This window comes from Poeciliopsis prolifica, unplaced genomic scaffold (genome assembly GCF_027474105.1).
Source record: "Poeciliopsis prolifica strain line A6 unplaced genomic scaffold, Auburn_PproV2 SCAFFOLD107, whole genome shotgun sequence".
NCBI lineage: Eukaryota > Metazoa > Chordata > Actinopteri > Cyprinodontiformes > Poeciliidae > Poeciliopsis > Poeciliopsis prolifica.
This window is the reverse complement of record NW_026562482.1, coordinates 241,961-256,788: the sequence shown is the minus strand read 5'-3', so window position 1 is coordinate 256,788 and position 14,828 is coordinate 241,961. Positions and strand designations below refer to the sequence as shown.

The following is a 14,828-nucleotide window of genomic DNA, read 5'->3' as shown; positions in this document are numbered from 1 at the left end:
TGTGAATCTGGTTTTTTGTTTTGGATATTGGATGATAAATGTCTTCCATCTCTCTCTCCAAGGTTATTTCTTCACCTTCAACACTAAATTATTGCAGAAATATATTGCAGCTAATCACGGTAAAAATATTACAACATCATCGAGAACACGTCTTATGAAACCTTTCATTGAACTTTTGAGGCGGAAGCTTTTCGTGTTGGATGAATTTGAACTCACCGGAAGATGCCAGCCTGGTTCCGACCCGGTTCCGACCCGGTTTCTACCGGGCAGCCCGGAAACCCGAACCGGTGGTCGTCATGGTGACAGAATAAACAGTTAACTGCTTTAATATGAAATATTTGGACTTTATTCATTTAGATTAAAATCAAATTATTACCATTTATTAATATTCAGTAATCACAAAAGAAGCACTTCTTTTTTAGATAATGTGATTATTTAAACATTAAGCAGTAAGTTGCTTAATGTTTAAATGTCAAACCTTAAAATATTAATAAATAATGAATATAAAGACAAAAACAGTTCATCAGATTTTAATGGAGGAATTTAAAGTTTTCAGTTAAACTCATAAAGTTTCATCATTTAAACATCTCTTTTCCCTTTGGGATCAATAAATTGATTTTGATTCAAACTTTAATTTGAAATGCGCCGACGCGTTGCCACGGTAACGGAGAAAAAAGATGGCTTCCGAGGCGAGCTGTTGCCATAGCGACGCGTAAACAAGAAGGAGAAGGACAGAAAATGTCCACGAAGAAAAGAGACACAGTGGAGGAGCTGGACGCCTCCAAGGAGGAGGCGGAGGAAGAGCAGGCGGAGGAGGATGAAGAGGAGGAAGAGGAGGCTCCATCCTCAGCCTCTTCGCCTCGACCGAACCCAGAAGACCCGCTGCTCCAGAACATCCCGGAGTCTGTGGACGACTTCCTGCGGAACTTCCTCCGCAGACTGGGCCTGACCCGGACCCTGAGTCGCTTCGAGCTGGAGTGGCACGGCCTGGCCCGGGGCGGCGGCGGCGGCATCTTCGTCCCGGACGCGCTGACCCACCGCCAGGCGCTGCTGGAGCAGCTGGACGCCGTCCGCGGCGACGCCGAGCTGCTGCGGAAGCAGGTGCTGGAGGCGGCGCAGAGCCTGCTGCGCATGCAGCGGGAGAGTGACCACCACCGGCAGCAGCACCGGCGGCTCACCGAGCAGAAGCACGTCCTGATGGAGACCTGCAAGCAGCTGCAGGGATACATGCAGGACTCCGAGGCGGCGCTGCAGCGGCTGCGGGACAAACACGAAGTGGCTCTGCGGACCAAGACGCTCATCGGGCTGCAGAAGGAGCGAGCCCAGAGGCTTCCGGAACCGGAGCCGGAGAAACCCAGCAGGAAGCCTCCATCCAGCAGGAAGCCTCCATCCAGCAGCCCGGGCGGAGCCCCGGAGCCCCGCGGGCCGCCGGCCGGACCGGAGGCTCCGGAGAAGAGCAGCTTCCAGCTGTTCTGCTGCTTCCGGGCGCACCAGCTGCCCATCAGCGGCATCGCGCCGCATCCCGGCAGGCCGCTGCTGGCCTCGGCCAGCGACGACCGCACCTGGAGGCTGTGGGACCTGCCGCGCAGCGGGGAGAAGGTAGGCCGGCTCTGGACGCGGTACATGTGGAACAATGCGGACTTTCCATTAATGTCAAAAATGTTATTTTTTGTTGACATTTTAATTACTGTTACAAAATATTCAAATTAAAATTGAAATCAAGAAAAAAAAAAGGCTCATAAAACAAACTCAGATTCATCGCCATGATGAGATGGATGTTACTACTGACGAAAACAACAAAGAAGAGAAACCAGGAAGTATTTGGATGATTTATTTTTGTTTTTTACACCTGAGCTTTCTCAGCATCACATCTCTTACTCTGAAGGTTCTGTTTATAAACGGCACTGGCGGGCCGGATTTGGCCCCTGGGCCTCCAGTTTGACACCAAAGCTGTGGCAGTGATGCTGTGAATGTTGACGTCAGGTTGCCCGGATGCTGCTGATAGGGGAGGGCCACTCTGATTGGCTGTCAGGCTGCAGCTTCCACCCTGATGGATCCAGACTGGCAACAACCAGCGGAGACAAGACGGTGAGTTTCCATCACACCGGATCCACTTCCGGTTACCGTCAAGGGAATTAGCATATTAGCATATTAGCTAAACATTCAGTTTGGTGATAAATGTCTATCTTATCTAAATATGTAGCTTAAATGTAAACACTTAACTTACTTAGTTTGACAACTAAATATTTAGTTTGAATCTCTCCCACATCCTTCAACACATTTGTTTGTTTTAGTTTAATTTAATGGATTTCCCAGATCTGGCAGGAAACATTTCCTTCCTGTCTCCTGGTTTCCTGTCTCCCTGTCTCCTGGTTTCCTGTCTCCTGGTTTCCTGTCTCCTGGTTTCTTGTCTCCTGGTTTCTTGTCTCCTGGTTTCCTGTCTCCTGGTTTGTTGTCTCCGGGTTTCCTGTCTCCTGGTTTCCTGTCTCCCTGTTCCTGGTTTTGTCTCCTGGTTTCCTGTCTCCTGGTTTCTTGTCTCCTGGTTTCTTGTCTCCTGGTTTCCTGTCTCCTGGTTTCCTGTCTCCTGGTTTCTTGTCTCCTGGTTTCTTGTCTCCTGGTTTCCTGTCTCCTGGTTTCTTGTCTCCTGGTTTCCTGTCTCCTGGTTTCTTGTCTCCTGGTTTCCTGTCTCCCTGTCTCCTGGTTTCTTGTCTCCTGGTTTCCTGTCTCCCTGTCTCCTGGTTTCTTGTCTCCTGGTTTCTTGTCTCCTGGTTTCCTGTCTCCTGGTTTCTTGTCTCCTGGTTTCCTGTCTCCTGGTTTCTTGTCTCCTGGTTTCTTGTCTCCTGGTTTCCTGTCTCCTGACTGCAGGCTCTGGTTTGTGCTGCAGGTCCGGCTCTGGGACTTCTCTGTGGGTCGCTGCGTGCTGCTGCTGTCCGGCCACAGCCAGCCCACCTGGGGCAGCTCCTTCCACTCCGGCGGCCATGTTCTGGTGTCCTGCTCCGCCGACGGGACGGCCCGGCTGTGGGACGCCAGCCGCGGCTGCTGCAGGTGATCCTGCGGCGCCACGGCGCCTCGGTGAACAGCGTGGCCTTCCTGCCGTGCTCCGACCTGCTGCTGACCTCCTCCGCCGACAAGACGGTGATGGTTTGGGACGGGGGCGCTGGGCGTGAGCACCGCCACGTTCCGCGGACACCGCCACCCCTGCAACCACGCCGCCTTCAGCCCCGCCGCGAACGCCGTGGCGTCCTGCGACTCCAGGGGCGCCGTCCACCTGTGGGACACCCGGAAGCCGACGGCGCCGACGGGCATCGTGGACGCCGGGCCGCACGCCGCCAACCAGCTGGCCTTTAACCAATCGGGAAAGCTGCTGGCAGTTGCTAGCGGCGACTGTTTGGTGCGGCTGGTGGAGGCGGAGTCGTGCGGCGTTAGCGCCCTGACGGGACACAGGAGGAGCGTCCAGAGCGTGACCTTTGACCTCCAGGGTCAGACTCTGATGTCGGCCGGTAGCGACGGACTGATCAACGTCTGGCTCTGATGTTTGGACCCGTCAGAACCGACCTGCAGGACCAAGTGCCAGAGAATAAACTTTATGCAGCACTGGAGCACTTCCTGCCGCCGGAGGAAACAGGAAGTGAACGCCGAGTTCCTCTAATAAAGATTCAGATTTACTGAAACGTTTTTATTTGAGTCCGAGGTTCAGAACATCAGCAGAACCGGGCCGGCCCATCTGCTTCAGGACGAGTCCTGCCGGGAGGAGGAGGAGTCCGTCCGTCTTCCTCTCTGACCCGGATCCTCCACCAGCATCTTCAGGCGGTTCAGGTACAGCCCGACTCTGAAAACAGGAAGTGACAAGCAGGAAGTGACAACCAGAAAATTCACCTTGATGAGCAATTTATTAGAAATGAAACTGGATTAAGTGCAATTACAGAAAACAACAATCAAGATGTTTTATTTTATCCTAAAACAAAAAAATCCCACATCATGATGCTGCCACCACCTTGCATCACTGTTAGTAATCAGAGCTGCATTAAAGCTGATGAACACAGTTTTAGAGACAAGTTTATCTGCAGAACTCAGGTGCTTAGTTTTGGATTTTAAAACCCTCAGCATGATGCTGCCACCACCGTGCCGCACTACAGAGGCAGGCTCCATTCCCCCTCATATTAACCAACGTTCCTATTGTCCTGTTGCTCCTTGGTTCCTAAATTGTCTAAAAATGTGAAGAAGCAACACATTTTGCTAAATTTATGAAGAATGGCACATGCAGATTTGACAACTTTTTGTATTTTTTATGGAATAATTCCAACATTGTAAACACAACAACACATCAAATCCTGTTTGGATTCGAGTTAAACGGTTTGAAGTCTGACCTCTTTAACGATGGACTTCCTGGGAAACTCTGCAGCTCTGGATCAACATCGACTTCCTGCAACACAGATCAGCTCCTGCTTTAGCAACTGGACCAGCAGGGGGCGACAAATCACAGAAACACCAGGAACTGAACTGGATACATGTTAGCAATAGAGGTCAGTTTAACCACAACTCTGGTCGCATGTATGGAGGACCAATCCTGGCAAAACTCACATGATGAATGAATAGCTGGAGGAAGCAATTCAACTGTCAAATATCGCATCCAAAGAATATTAAAAGAAGAATTTCACAATTTATATGATTATACAGAGTGACATATATTTATAATTTTCAACAGTAATATTTCATATTTGTATTAATTACTTTTTTCAAATTTTTTCCATATTGTGAATATATTTAATAAAAATGTAGAACTTTCCTATTTTATTTCATAACATTTTTCATGTTTTCCACATTTTGTATTTAAATTTCTTTTATCAATATATCATAGAAAACAAAAATGATAACTAAATAGAAACAATGTGATAAAATGTGAGTAAAAGTGAAAAATCATGTGTAAATTAGAGCAAAATAAATAAAAAACGTAAAAATTAAATTGTGACGGCTGGGAATCCTTCAGAGAGGAGTGTCGAAAGGTCAGAGTTCAATAATCGGGTCGTCATTCTGCAGAACTTATTTTGCTACGTTCAGATAAAACGGGTTCTGCTGAAGCTCCACCTGCTTCTCCGGCGTCCTCTGCCCGTCGGCGTCGATCCGCTGCCTCTGCAGCTCCGCCTCCACGGCCTGCAGCCGGAACAGCATCTGCTTCATGGCCTCCACCGGGCCGGGCTGCGTGCAGCTCTCCTTTTCATGGTAACCGCCGCTCAAAACCTGACAGCGCCAATTCAGTGATTGGATTATATTTTGAAGTGCGATTGTGAGAAATATTAGCAAATAAAGTGAAGATAAAGAGATTAAATATTTTGTGTTTATTCAACTGATTTAGCATCTTAGCTTCCGATAAACTCATCAGTGTTATAATAATCAGAACTGGAGCATTGAGGGCGATCAGTAACGCCCGTCAGGGCAAGAGTTACCTCCTCGTCCAGCAGAGTCTGATCCGAATCCAGCTCTGTGGTTCCGGAGGTTCTGCAGGTTCATCAAAGTTTGAGTCACTGAGGGAAATCTGAACGGGCCAATCATGTCAGGAAATGGATCTTACAGCGAGGCGGAGGGACAGCGAAGAGGCGGGGAGAGCAGCAGGTCCTCAGTGCCGACAGGACTCACTGAAAGACACAAACCAGCTCAGAGCTAATGGAAAGCTAGCTGCGCTAGCCCCAAACGCTGTCCCTAAAATGCTATATCAACAGGCATTTAGCCGAAGCTAATACCAGCTGGCAATATAAACATGGTGTTTATCAGAGGCTAACGTAGCTAAACTGATATAGTGTCACATCAGCGATAGTGTATGCTAATGCTAATGTGCTATATGAAGCTGGAACATAAAAGGCTACATTTGTTTCCCACCACTTGTCATTGCTACATGTGCTACAGCATACACCATCGCCCCCTACTGGTTGGCATTTCACTCCAACAAACATCAGGGTCTCTGAAGCTGCAGCTCTGAGTTTAGCAGGAGGTCAGAGGTCAAGGTCCGACATGAACTGAGTGTTTGTTGGACGTATCTAACAAAAACTGAAGAATTCTTTAAGAAATTTATCTTAAACTGAAATAAATTTATTTCTTTATTGTTTCTCTGCAATTAACTTCAGAAGGATTGTTTTGAACTTCATGTCTTACTGAGTCATGAGTCTCTGGACTCACCTTTCCCTCCAGAACCTTCTGCTCCTCCAGAACCTTCTGCTCCTCTAGAACCTCCTGCTCCTCCAGAACCTTCTGCTCCTCCAGAACCTCCTGCTCCTCCAGAACCTTCTGCTCCTCCAGAACCTCCTGCTCCTCCAGAACCTTCTGCTCCTCCAGAACCTCCGGCTCCTCCAGAACCTCCTGCTCCTCCAGAACCTTCTGCTCCTCCAGAACCTCCGGCTCCTCCAGAACCTTCTGCTCCTCCAGAACCTCCGGCTCCTCCAGAACCTTCTGCTCCTCCAGAACCTCCGGCTCCTCCAGAACTCAGGGCGTCCAGAACCTGATCGGCCTTCTGGATCAGAGACTCGATCCTGTTGTCTGGACGGGTTGAGCATCACATTAGCCTCAGTGTGTTTGCTGCCGACTGGATCGGCTGTGTTCGTACCTCTGAACGGCGCCGCCAGGCTGCCGGACCCGTTCCCCTCGGCGGTGAGGGCGGAGATGTGTTCGGCCAGCTGCAGCCGCAGCTCCCTGAGCGTCTGCTCACCTTCAGCCTGAACCACACCCTGAAAACAGAAACACGTTTTCATCCTCCGTGATCCTCAGGATGTCAAAACCTGCATCGCTCCCGATACTGAAAGACAATCTAGATCTGGTATTGTCACAATGTTCTTTATGTCATGATATTGGTATTTGAGTCATTTTAATCACAACTGAAGGAAACTTTGATTATTAAAACCGAGAAAACTTGGCGCTGCCCCTTTAAGGCAGATCGGCTGTTGGATCGGGAACAGCCCATAATAAACCTCAGATTTTGTCGGTGGTGAAAAAAGCGGATCTGTGCATCCCTACACAGAATGAAGCTGAACTCTGACCTTTGACCTCCCTCTCAGCTGTGCTGGCGCTGCGTTCAGCTCTCCGTCCGTCTCCAGGTCCAACACCCAGGACGGAGCTGTCCCTCTGGCCGCTCCAGGCGGCGCGTCGCCTGGGAATCGACAGACATCCAGCTGCAGTCAGACCAGACCGAGCCAGCGCAGAGACAGGAAGTGACCTGCGGCGTACCGCGCTCCTCCCAGGGCGGCGGCTCGGCGGCGCGGAGGACCCAGCTGGGGTAGGTCAGGTCCGGCAGGCTGCCGACCTCGGAGCAGCCCAGCGCCGACTTGTTGCTGGTCAGCCAGCGAGGAAGATGCAGATCTGCAGCTCTGTGTGCAGACTGAGGAGGCCGGGGTTAAAGGACCAGAGGGAGGTTCAGGTACTACAACAGGTCAGTAAACCAAACCACCTACAGCAGGAATGTCAGCAGACTGGCTGAGTCTGTCCGTCTGCAGCCTCCCTCTCGACCTGCAGGAGGAAACATTCAAACGATTCAGACCGTCGGACCGAAACTGACCTGGCAGAACAAACGGCTCCAACTGGGCTCAGCAGCAGAGGAAACTGTTGACTCAGAATTCACTACGAACAAAACAGACTCTTTACTCCAGGTTTTCATTTTAGCACAAATGGGAGTAAAAGAGTGATTCCTGAATAATCCTCACTTTACACATAAACAGCAGAATTTTACAGTAATAAACAGATTTTTTATTTCTAGCTGCAATACGTTTTTCATGCTTTCCTGGAATTCATGCTAATGCGCATCTGAAGAGAGCGGTTTGGATATTTGATAAAAATGAAGCAGGAATGCAGCGATATAAAAGGTACCTTAATTCGGCCCAGTTTATCGAGCGGATAAAGAACGGACTGATATCGAGCAATACCGATAATTTAATCCTCAGCTTCAGTTGATTCATGTAGTGAAGATTTGTAGTTTTTCTGTTTTGCAGAATCCAAACAGACTTCACGAACCTGGAGGTCCTATCAGAAAAACGGATCTGTTTCTGGTTCTGGTACCGGTCTGGGCCCAGGTGCAGGTGTTGGTGAGCAACATGGCTGCTGCTGCGTCTGGATCCGGCGCAGGGCGGTACCGCTTCAGAACCCCGGGAGCGGGACAGGACGCCTGACGTCAGACAGAGAGACACAGACGGCTCCTTTAACGTAACGTTTATCACAAACTGACGACAAACATCTGAGCAAGGCGTGAGTCCTGGTGCGTTCAAGGACCTCGAATGAAGGCAGACGTGCGAGTGACGGGCATCGAGCCGTCGCAGGGGATGGACAGCAGCTCCTCTGTGGTCATGGAGTCGCGGTTGAGGCGGTGATGGAGGGAGCTGACGGGGAGGCTGAGGAAGTCCAGCTCCCAGTCGGTCAGACGCTCCCGGAGGACTGCAGCCCACAACCAGATCAGCCAATCAGATCACAGGAAGCTCAGACATCAACATCCATGCAATCCTTTATTTCATGGTTTAGATTTTAAGTTAATTTACTTTACCTTGAAACTAAAGACTTTTTTACCCCTGACTCATAAGAGATCTCAATAGTGGATGAAAACGTATTTTATGTTTCCATGACGCACCGTCTCTGTTTCTGGCCGCCCTGTGATTGGCCGGCTGGCTGCGTGGCAGAACCAGCGACGCCGTCAGCGACCTGCACTGCCGGCAGCTGCGGTCAAAGTCTGCGATGTAGGCGTCCAGCGCTGCCGACGCCGAATCAAAATCCTGCAGGTGGAAAAAACCCAGACCTCAGTGTTACCTGGCAACAAGCCTCTCATCCTCGCTGCTCTTCATCACCTGGTCTCTGAACCTGAAGGTGGCGCCGCGGCCTGGAGGCTGCAGGCTGCTGCGCAGGTGGCCAGAGCGCGACAGCAGAGACGTCACGGTGGACTCCGGGGACAGACAGTCGCTCCCCAGGCTGCTGGACTCCATCCTGCATCACACAGAAAGACGCTGCTGATTTAATATTTTAAAATGGTTTAATTTCATTTATTTTTATCTTTTTGATGATTATAGATGTGTATCTGTTTTTGCTATGCGTTTTTTAGTGAGTTTGTTCATAACATGTAAATTCTAGTTATGAGTGTTTACATAAGTATTTATTAATAAATAATATTTACACAGAAATGTTTATTTTATATTATCAGGTGTAGAATAAATAAAATAAATGATATAAAATAAATGTTAATATAAATAATATAATATTATACTATTTCAGATTATTTATCATAAATCATATAAATGTAAATAAATAATAATAAATATTAGTTAGAAGAAAAACTTTTCCAAATCAATTTTTTTCCATATAACATTGATTAACCAAATGCTTCCGGTAGGTTGTGTATTGATAAGCTAGAACAGGGTAAAGTATTGACAGTTATAATGTTCATTGTTTATTATTTATTAATTTCTATTAAGTAGAAAAATAACAGAACTACAAAGCTGGTGTAGAAACAAGAGGTCTCACTCCGACATAAACTGCAGGTCTGAATGCTTTGGTCAAAACACATTTGTTCCTCATTCAGTGAAGTTACGGACAGTGGGCAGAGAATCCAGAAATATCACTAAAGTCAAAGTAAAACGTACAGTGTAGCATAACTACTCCTAAAAGTATCTGTATTTAAAAAAAATTGCTGAAGTAAATGCAGCTGGTTCCTCCCTATCTCTGAATGAATCCCTGGAGAATCCAATGTCTGAGTTTATATCCGGCGCCAACGGTCCTAACATGACTTTTAGCGGCTATTTAGTAAAAGAAATCCCTGTTTAAAGTTTAAACCTGAGCTGTAACAGAAGTTGATCAAAAGTGGAGTTTTTACTGGAGAAGCAGAATAAAGATGGCGAACTGAATCTCAGAAGTTTTCTCACCTAAACTCCGCCGAGCTGCGCTGCGAAGAGAACCGGAAGCTGCAAACATGGACGGAAATAAGCCCAAAACATTTTATAGTGGGAAATGTGTTTTATCCATGTTCAGCCGCGGGGTAACGGTAAATCCAGGAGGACTCCCTGATTACAGTCAATATTACTGAGCTAATCAGAAGTCAGTTTGAACCGACAGGTTGCTAACAGGAAGTAGTCAACAGTTAAACGGAAGTGCAGCTGCGGATGACAAAAGCTTAAACACCAAATAGTGTTTTTTCACCCCGATTATTATTATTATATATTATTATTATTATTATTATTATTATTATTATTATTATTAGTAGTAGTAGTAGTAGTAGTAGTAGTAGTATTTTCTGGCTTTATTTCACGATATAGTTGCTGTATTTGTTTTCTATAGGCTTGTCTCCTCCATCAGCACAGGATCCACTTAATCTACAGAAAAACAAGATAAAATAAATCTAGAAGTCTCCATCTGTATTATGGGTGTGTTTAGACTGTATTATTGTTGTTGTTTGGATGCTTTTTTAAATTTATTTTTTACTTTAATATCATTGAATTTTACCTGCAAAGTTAATCTACCATAAAACATTTTATTATTATTATTGAGTTAGGATTCAATAAACATTTTTCTCCGTTTTGAACTGGATATGAAAGTGTTTTAAGTGTTTTGTTTCCTGTGTTTTCTCCTGATATTAGATTTTTTTCAATGTTCTAAATAAAATTGTGATGTCATGTTTCAGTTTGTTTTGGTTTTATGAACCTGTGGGCCTCATAAATAAGCCCTGTTTTAATCCCCCCCCCCCGGCGCCCAGTGGTTCAGTCCAACCCCCTCCGGCCTGATGGTACCTTACATAAAGCGGCGCGAACCGCCTGCATGTCTCCATTTTGTCTTTCTTCGACCGCATAACAGTCGATCCGTAAGACTCTCAGCCCCTTCGAGGCTTTTTTGTTGAAGTTTACCTCATAAACAACTACACAGAATGGTAAGAATTGTTGGAAAAGCTTAAGAAGGTATTTTTATCGGAATGTATGCTGATAAAGGAAATTCAGGAGAGGTCAACCGGATTTTTTCCGTGGGACTAAAAGTATCCTTTTAACTGTTCAGAACCGCTGCGACGCGCTTTTGGTTTACAAACCGATATCAGTCGTTAGTTGCCCGGGCTTTTCCTTCAAACATAGGTTTTGAGTGGGATGGTATATCTTCTGGGCGTTATTTGATGTTTTTTTCCGTCAGTCAGTCACTGCGCACTTTCAAACAGATGAAGGAACCGCTAACGGTTTCAGCGCGCGCCGTAAATCCTGAGGGTCACGTGCTCGGGATCAGAGAGACCGTCTGAATACCGCGGCGTCATTTAATTATAACTCTGGGATTTCTCCTTCCGAACCGGGCCTGGTGCTGCTGCTGCTCAGGCTCGGTCGGTTCTGTTAGCACCGCTAACCAGGTTCTACCAGCGCCAACTTGGAGCTGGGCGGGAGGAGGGAACCGCTTCCTCCGGGAGCAGGGGGCGGGGCTACGGAGAGCAACAGCCAATCAAAACGGAATGAGCGCCGTGTTTAAATTTAAGCTGCTGTATTTTCCCGCTTTTTATTTTACTGTTAAATTAAAAACGTGCATTTTATTAAATTATTCCACTCGGCCGCCTATTTCATTGAACCTTAGCAGACTTTCACGAATGTTTAGTTTGTATTTAAATCGTTTCAGAGATTATGAATAAAATATTTGTTGTTGCTTTGATCAGGATTATAAATCTGTCAGTAAGTAAACAGAAGGTTCAAAATCAAAATTAGTGAAAAGAGCTCAATGTCAACAAAGCAGAACTAGGAGGGGACAAAATAGATGAAGATGTAAAAAAAATAAATTATTGAATAAAACATTTTTATTCAAAAGATAATGCATACTGTTGAAGTATAAATTCTGCAGCAGCTCTTTTGCAAATAGAAAGTAAAAATCAGTTTTTATATCATCGCAGCCTTTATCAGCTGGTTTTCTGTTGAGTCCTGTAGTTTAACGTGAAGCTGTTTTTCTGTGCGTTCGCAGCGTGAGTGCATCTCCATCCACGTCGGCCAGGCCGGCGTCCAGATCGGGAACGCCTGCTGGGAGCTGTACTGCCTGGAGCACGGCATCCAGCCGGACGGACAGATGCCCAGCGATAAGACCATCGGTGGGGGAGACGACTCCTTCAACACCTTCTTCAGTGAGACCGGCGCCGGGAAGCACGTCCCCAGGGCCGTGTTCGTGGACCTGGAGCCCACCGTCATCGGTAAATATCAAACTTCATGGCCAAAAGCTCCAGTAACTCCTAGATGAAAAATAGTTTTTTACATGGTGATTGACAGCTTTAAGACACACCCCCAGCTCTGATTGGTTGTCCTAGTTGGCACTGGGAGAAGCAGAGTGGCTCAATTTTCATTTTCACAGATTTTGTCTCATACCTTCATGACATTGTGACTGTTTATTTTATATCTTAAATGAAAGTTACTTGAGGTTTTATTAATGTAAATAAATTGACTCAGGAGTTAATTTTTAATATATTTTTTATAGATGAGGTTCGGACCGGGACGTACCGCCAGCTGTTCCACCCTGAGCAGCTCATCACCGGGAAGGAAGACGCTGCCAACAACTACGCCCGCGGCCACTACACCATCGGCAAGGAGATCATCGACCCGGTTCTGGACCGCATCCGTAAACTGGTGAGTTCAGCTGCATGGTGCTTGAACTAGGCCGGTCGCAACAAAACCTGGATAAGTCTTCAGACTTCTTCCATCTGGAGATTTTATAAATAATTTTATTGTTTTTATGTATTTTAAATTGAGCTCATTTGAATGTTCCATTTATCCATTTTCTCGTGCGTATCCGGGTTCAGGAGGCCCAGACTTCCTCCGGCTCTTCCTGGGAAGCCGAGGCGTTCCTCGGCCAGCCCGGCTTCAATCTTTTTAAATCATCATGCCATTATCATGCGTTACTTGAAGAAGATGTCAAACTTGTGCTCTGATTTACCGTTTTAACATCATTCGTCATTTTGACGGCCTGAAGCAGCAGCTGCGGGTTCTGGCCTGGTTCTGACCCGGTTGTTTCTCCGCAGGCTGACCAGTGCACCGGCCTGCAGGGCTTCCTGGTCTTCCACTCGTTTGGCGGCGGAACCGGCTCCGGCTTCACCTCCCTGCTGATGGAGCGCCTCTCGGTGGATTATGGGAAGAAGTCCAAGCTGGAGTTCTCCATCTATCCGGCGCCCCAGGTGTCCACGGCGGTGGAGCCGTACAACTCCATCCTCACCACCCACACCACCCTGGAGCACTCGGACTGCGCCTTCATGGTGGACAACGAGGCCATCTACGACATCTGCCGCCGCAACCTGGACATCGAGCGCCCCACCTACACCAACCTGAACCGCCTCATCAGCCAGATCGTGTCGTCCATCACGGCGTCGCTGCGCTTCGATGGCGCGCTCAACGTGGACCTGACGGAGTTCCAGACCAACCTGGTGCCGTACCCGCGCATCCACTTCCCCCTGGCCACCTACGCGCCCGTCATCTCGGCCGAGAAGGCCTACCACGAGCAGCTGACGGTGGCCGAGATCACCAACGCCTGCTTCGAGCCCGCCAACCAGATGGTGAAGTGCGACCCGCGCCACGGCAAGTACATGGCCTGCTGCCTGCTGTACCGCGGCGACGTGGTGCCCAAGGACGTCAACGCCGCCATCGCCACCATCAAGACCAAGCGCTCCATCCAGTTCGTGGACTGGTGCCCCACCGGCTTCAAGGTGGGCATCAACTATCAGCCGCCCACCGTGGTGCCGGGCGGAGACCTGGCCAAGGTGCAGCGTGCCGTCTGCATGCTCAGCAACACCACGGCCATCGCCGAGGCCTGGGCGCGCCTCGACCACAAGTTCGACCTGATGTACGCCAAGCGGGCCTTTGTCCACTGGTACGTGGGCGAGGGCATGGAGGAGGGCGAGTTCTCGGAGGCCAGGGAGGACATGGCCGCCCTGGAGAAGGACTACGAGGAGGTGGGGGTCGACTCGGTGGAGGGCGAGGACGAGGAGGGGGAGGAGTACTAGATGTTAGCGCGGTTACCTTAGCGCGGTTAGCGCCGGCCGAAAGACATTCCACATCATGTTCTGATCCGTCGCATAACTCCAGATCATGATGCTTCCTGTTTCCTGTGCAGTTTCAGCTCCGCTTCCTGTTCTGATGATTCCTTTGTTTACTCTCTGCTGTTACACATCATTTCCTTTTAGTTGTTACAATCATGAATGAAACATTTGCTTTAAAATCATGAATAAAACATTTGTGTTTAAAGCGCTCCAGTTTCTGCCTCCATGTCCAGGTTCCACCAAAAACTCACTTATTATAAACTTTAAATAAAATTCCTGAATAAATTCACTGAAGATCAAAAAGCACCAAACACTGACAATGTGTGTTGAAGTGAGACCTCCTGTTTTTACACCAGCTTTGAGCTCAACATGAAAATGTTTCCACTTTATATACATTTAATATCTACAGTAAGTATTTAAGATTTATATTGAATAACTTTTACAAAGGACTAGTGAATTTTTTTCACTTCAGTCTTAAGATCAGAATTTCAATAAACTTAAGTTTAAATCAGTGAAGATAAATTAGAAATTAAGTTGATATTTACATGTGGTTCAGTGACTGTCCAGCATTTGTGCCCCTGAAACAAGTTTATTTTCCAAATGACTTCTTTTCTAGTTTTCCATTTTCTTCTGTTAAGTCAGTGCTTCTCAATTATTTTCCGTTACGCCCCCCCTAGCAAGAAGAAAACTATTCGCGCCCCCCACTCCCCACCGTGACTATCCATCTCTGCATAACATTTTTTCCTTATTAACATTTTTTTCGCTGAAAAAACTCTAGCGGCTTATCGGCGTGATTGGGATGTAACGTATTTAAGTGACGCGCTAATTTATTTGGCTT

General features: G+C 47.5%; 3 protein-coding genes across 5 annotated transcripts; 2 read left to right on the top strand and 1 right to left on the bottom strand.

The window, feature by feature from the left end:
- Window positions 1–712: 712 nt before the first annotated feature.
- Window positions 713–3,557, top strand: LOC129354295 (sperm-associated antigen 16 protein-like). Its single transcript, XM_055023798.1, is given in 5 exon segments — window positions 713–1,599; window positions 1,984–2,088; window positions 2,885–3,044; window positions 3,047–3,150; window positions 3,152–3,557. Coding segments are annotated over 5 exon segments (1,611 nt in total). The 5' UTR covers window positions 713–738; the 3' UTR covers window positions 3,533–3,557.
- Window positions 3,558–3,661: 104 nt separating this feature from the next.
- On the bottom strand, window positions 3,662–11,121 carry LOC129354294 (translation initiation factor IF-2-like). Of its 3 annotated transcripts, XM_055023797.1 has the most exons (16): window positions 9,882–10,088; window positions 8,814–8,949; window positions 8,600–8,741; window positions 8,248–8,409; window positions 7,993–8,143; window positions 7,437–7,491; window positions 7,213–7,363; window positions 7,026–7,135; window positions 6,596–6,716; window positions 6,313–6,528; window positions 6,172–6,204; window positions 5,570–5,633; window positions 5,445–5,496; window positions 5,086–5,238; window positions 4,368–4,423; window positions 3,662–3,829 (listed from the first exon to the last, which is right to left on the bottom strand). In XM_055023797.1, the coding sequence occupies exons 2-16, from the start codon at window positions 8,946–8,948 to the stop codon at window positions 3,730–3,732; spliced, it is 1,701 nt and encodes a 566-aa protein (XP_054879772.1). In that variant the 5' UTR covers window position 8,949; window positions 9,882–10,088; the 3' UTR covers window positions 3,662–3,729. The 3 variants fall into 3 exon arrangements, with proteins under 3 accessions (XP_054879772.1, XP_054879771.1, XP_054879770.1); XM_055023796.1 differs by lacking the exon at window positions 9,882–10,088 and adding an exon at window positions 11,033–11,121 and having other exon boundaries at window positions 6,172–6,528; XM_055023795.1 differs by having other exon boundaries at window positions 6,172–6,528.
- Window positions 10,780–14,199, top strand: LOC129354296 (tubulin alpha-1B chain-like). Its single transcript, XM_055023799.1, has 4 exons — window positions 10,780–10,879; window positions 11,935–12,157; window positions 12,439–12,587; window positions 12,980–14,199. Exons 1-4 carry the CDS (start codon window positions 10,877–10,879, stop codon window positions 13,952–13,954), a joined length of 1,350 nt encoding a protein of 449 aa, XP_054879774.1. The 5' UTR covers window positions 10,780–10,876; the 3' UTR covers window positions 13,955–14,199.
- Window positions 14,200–14,828: the final 629 nt, after the last annotated feature.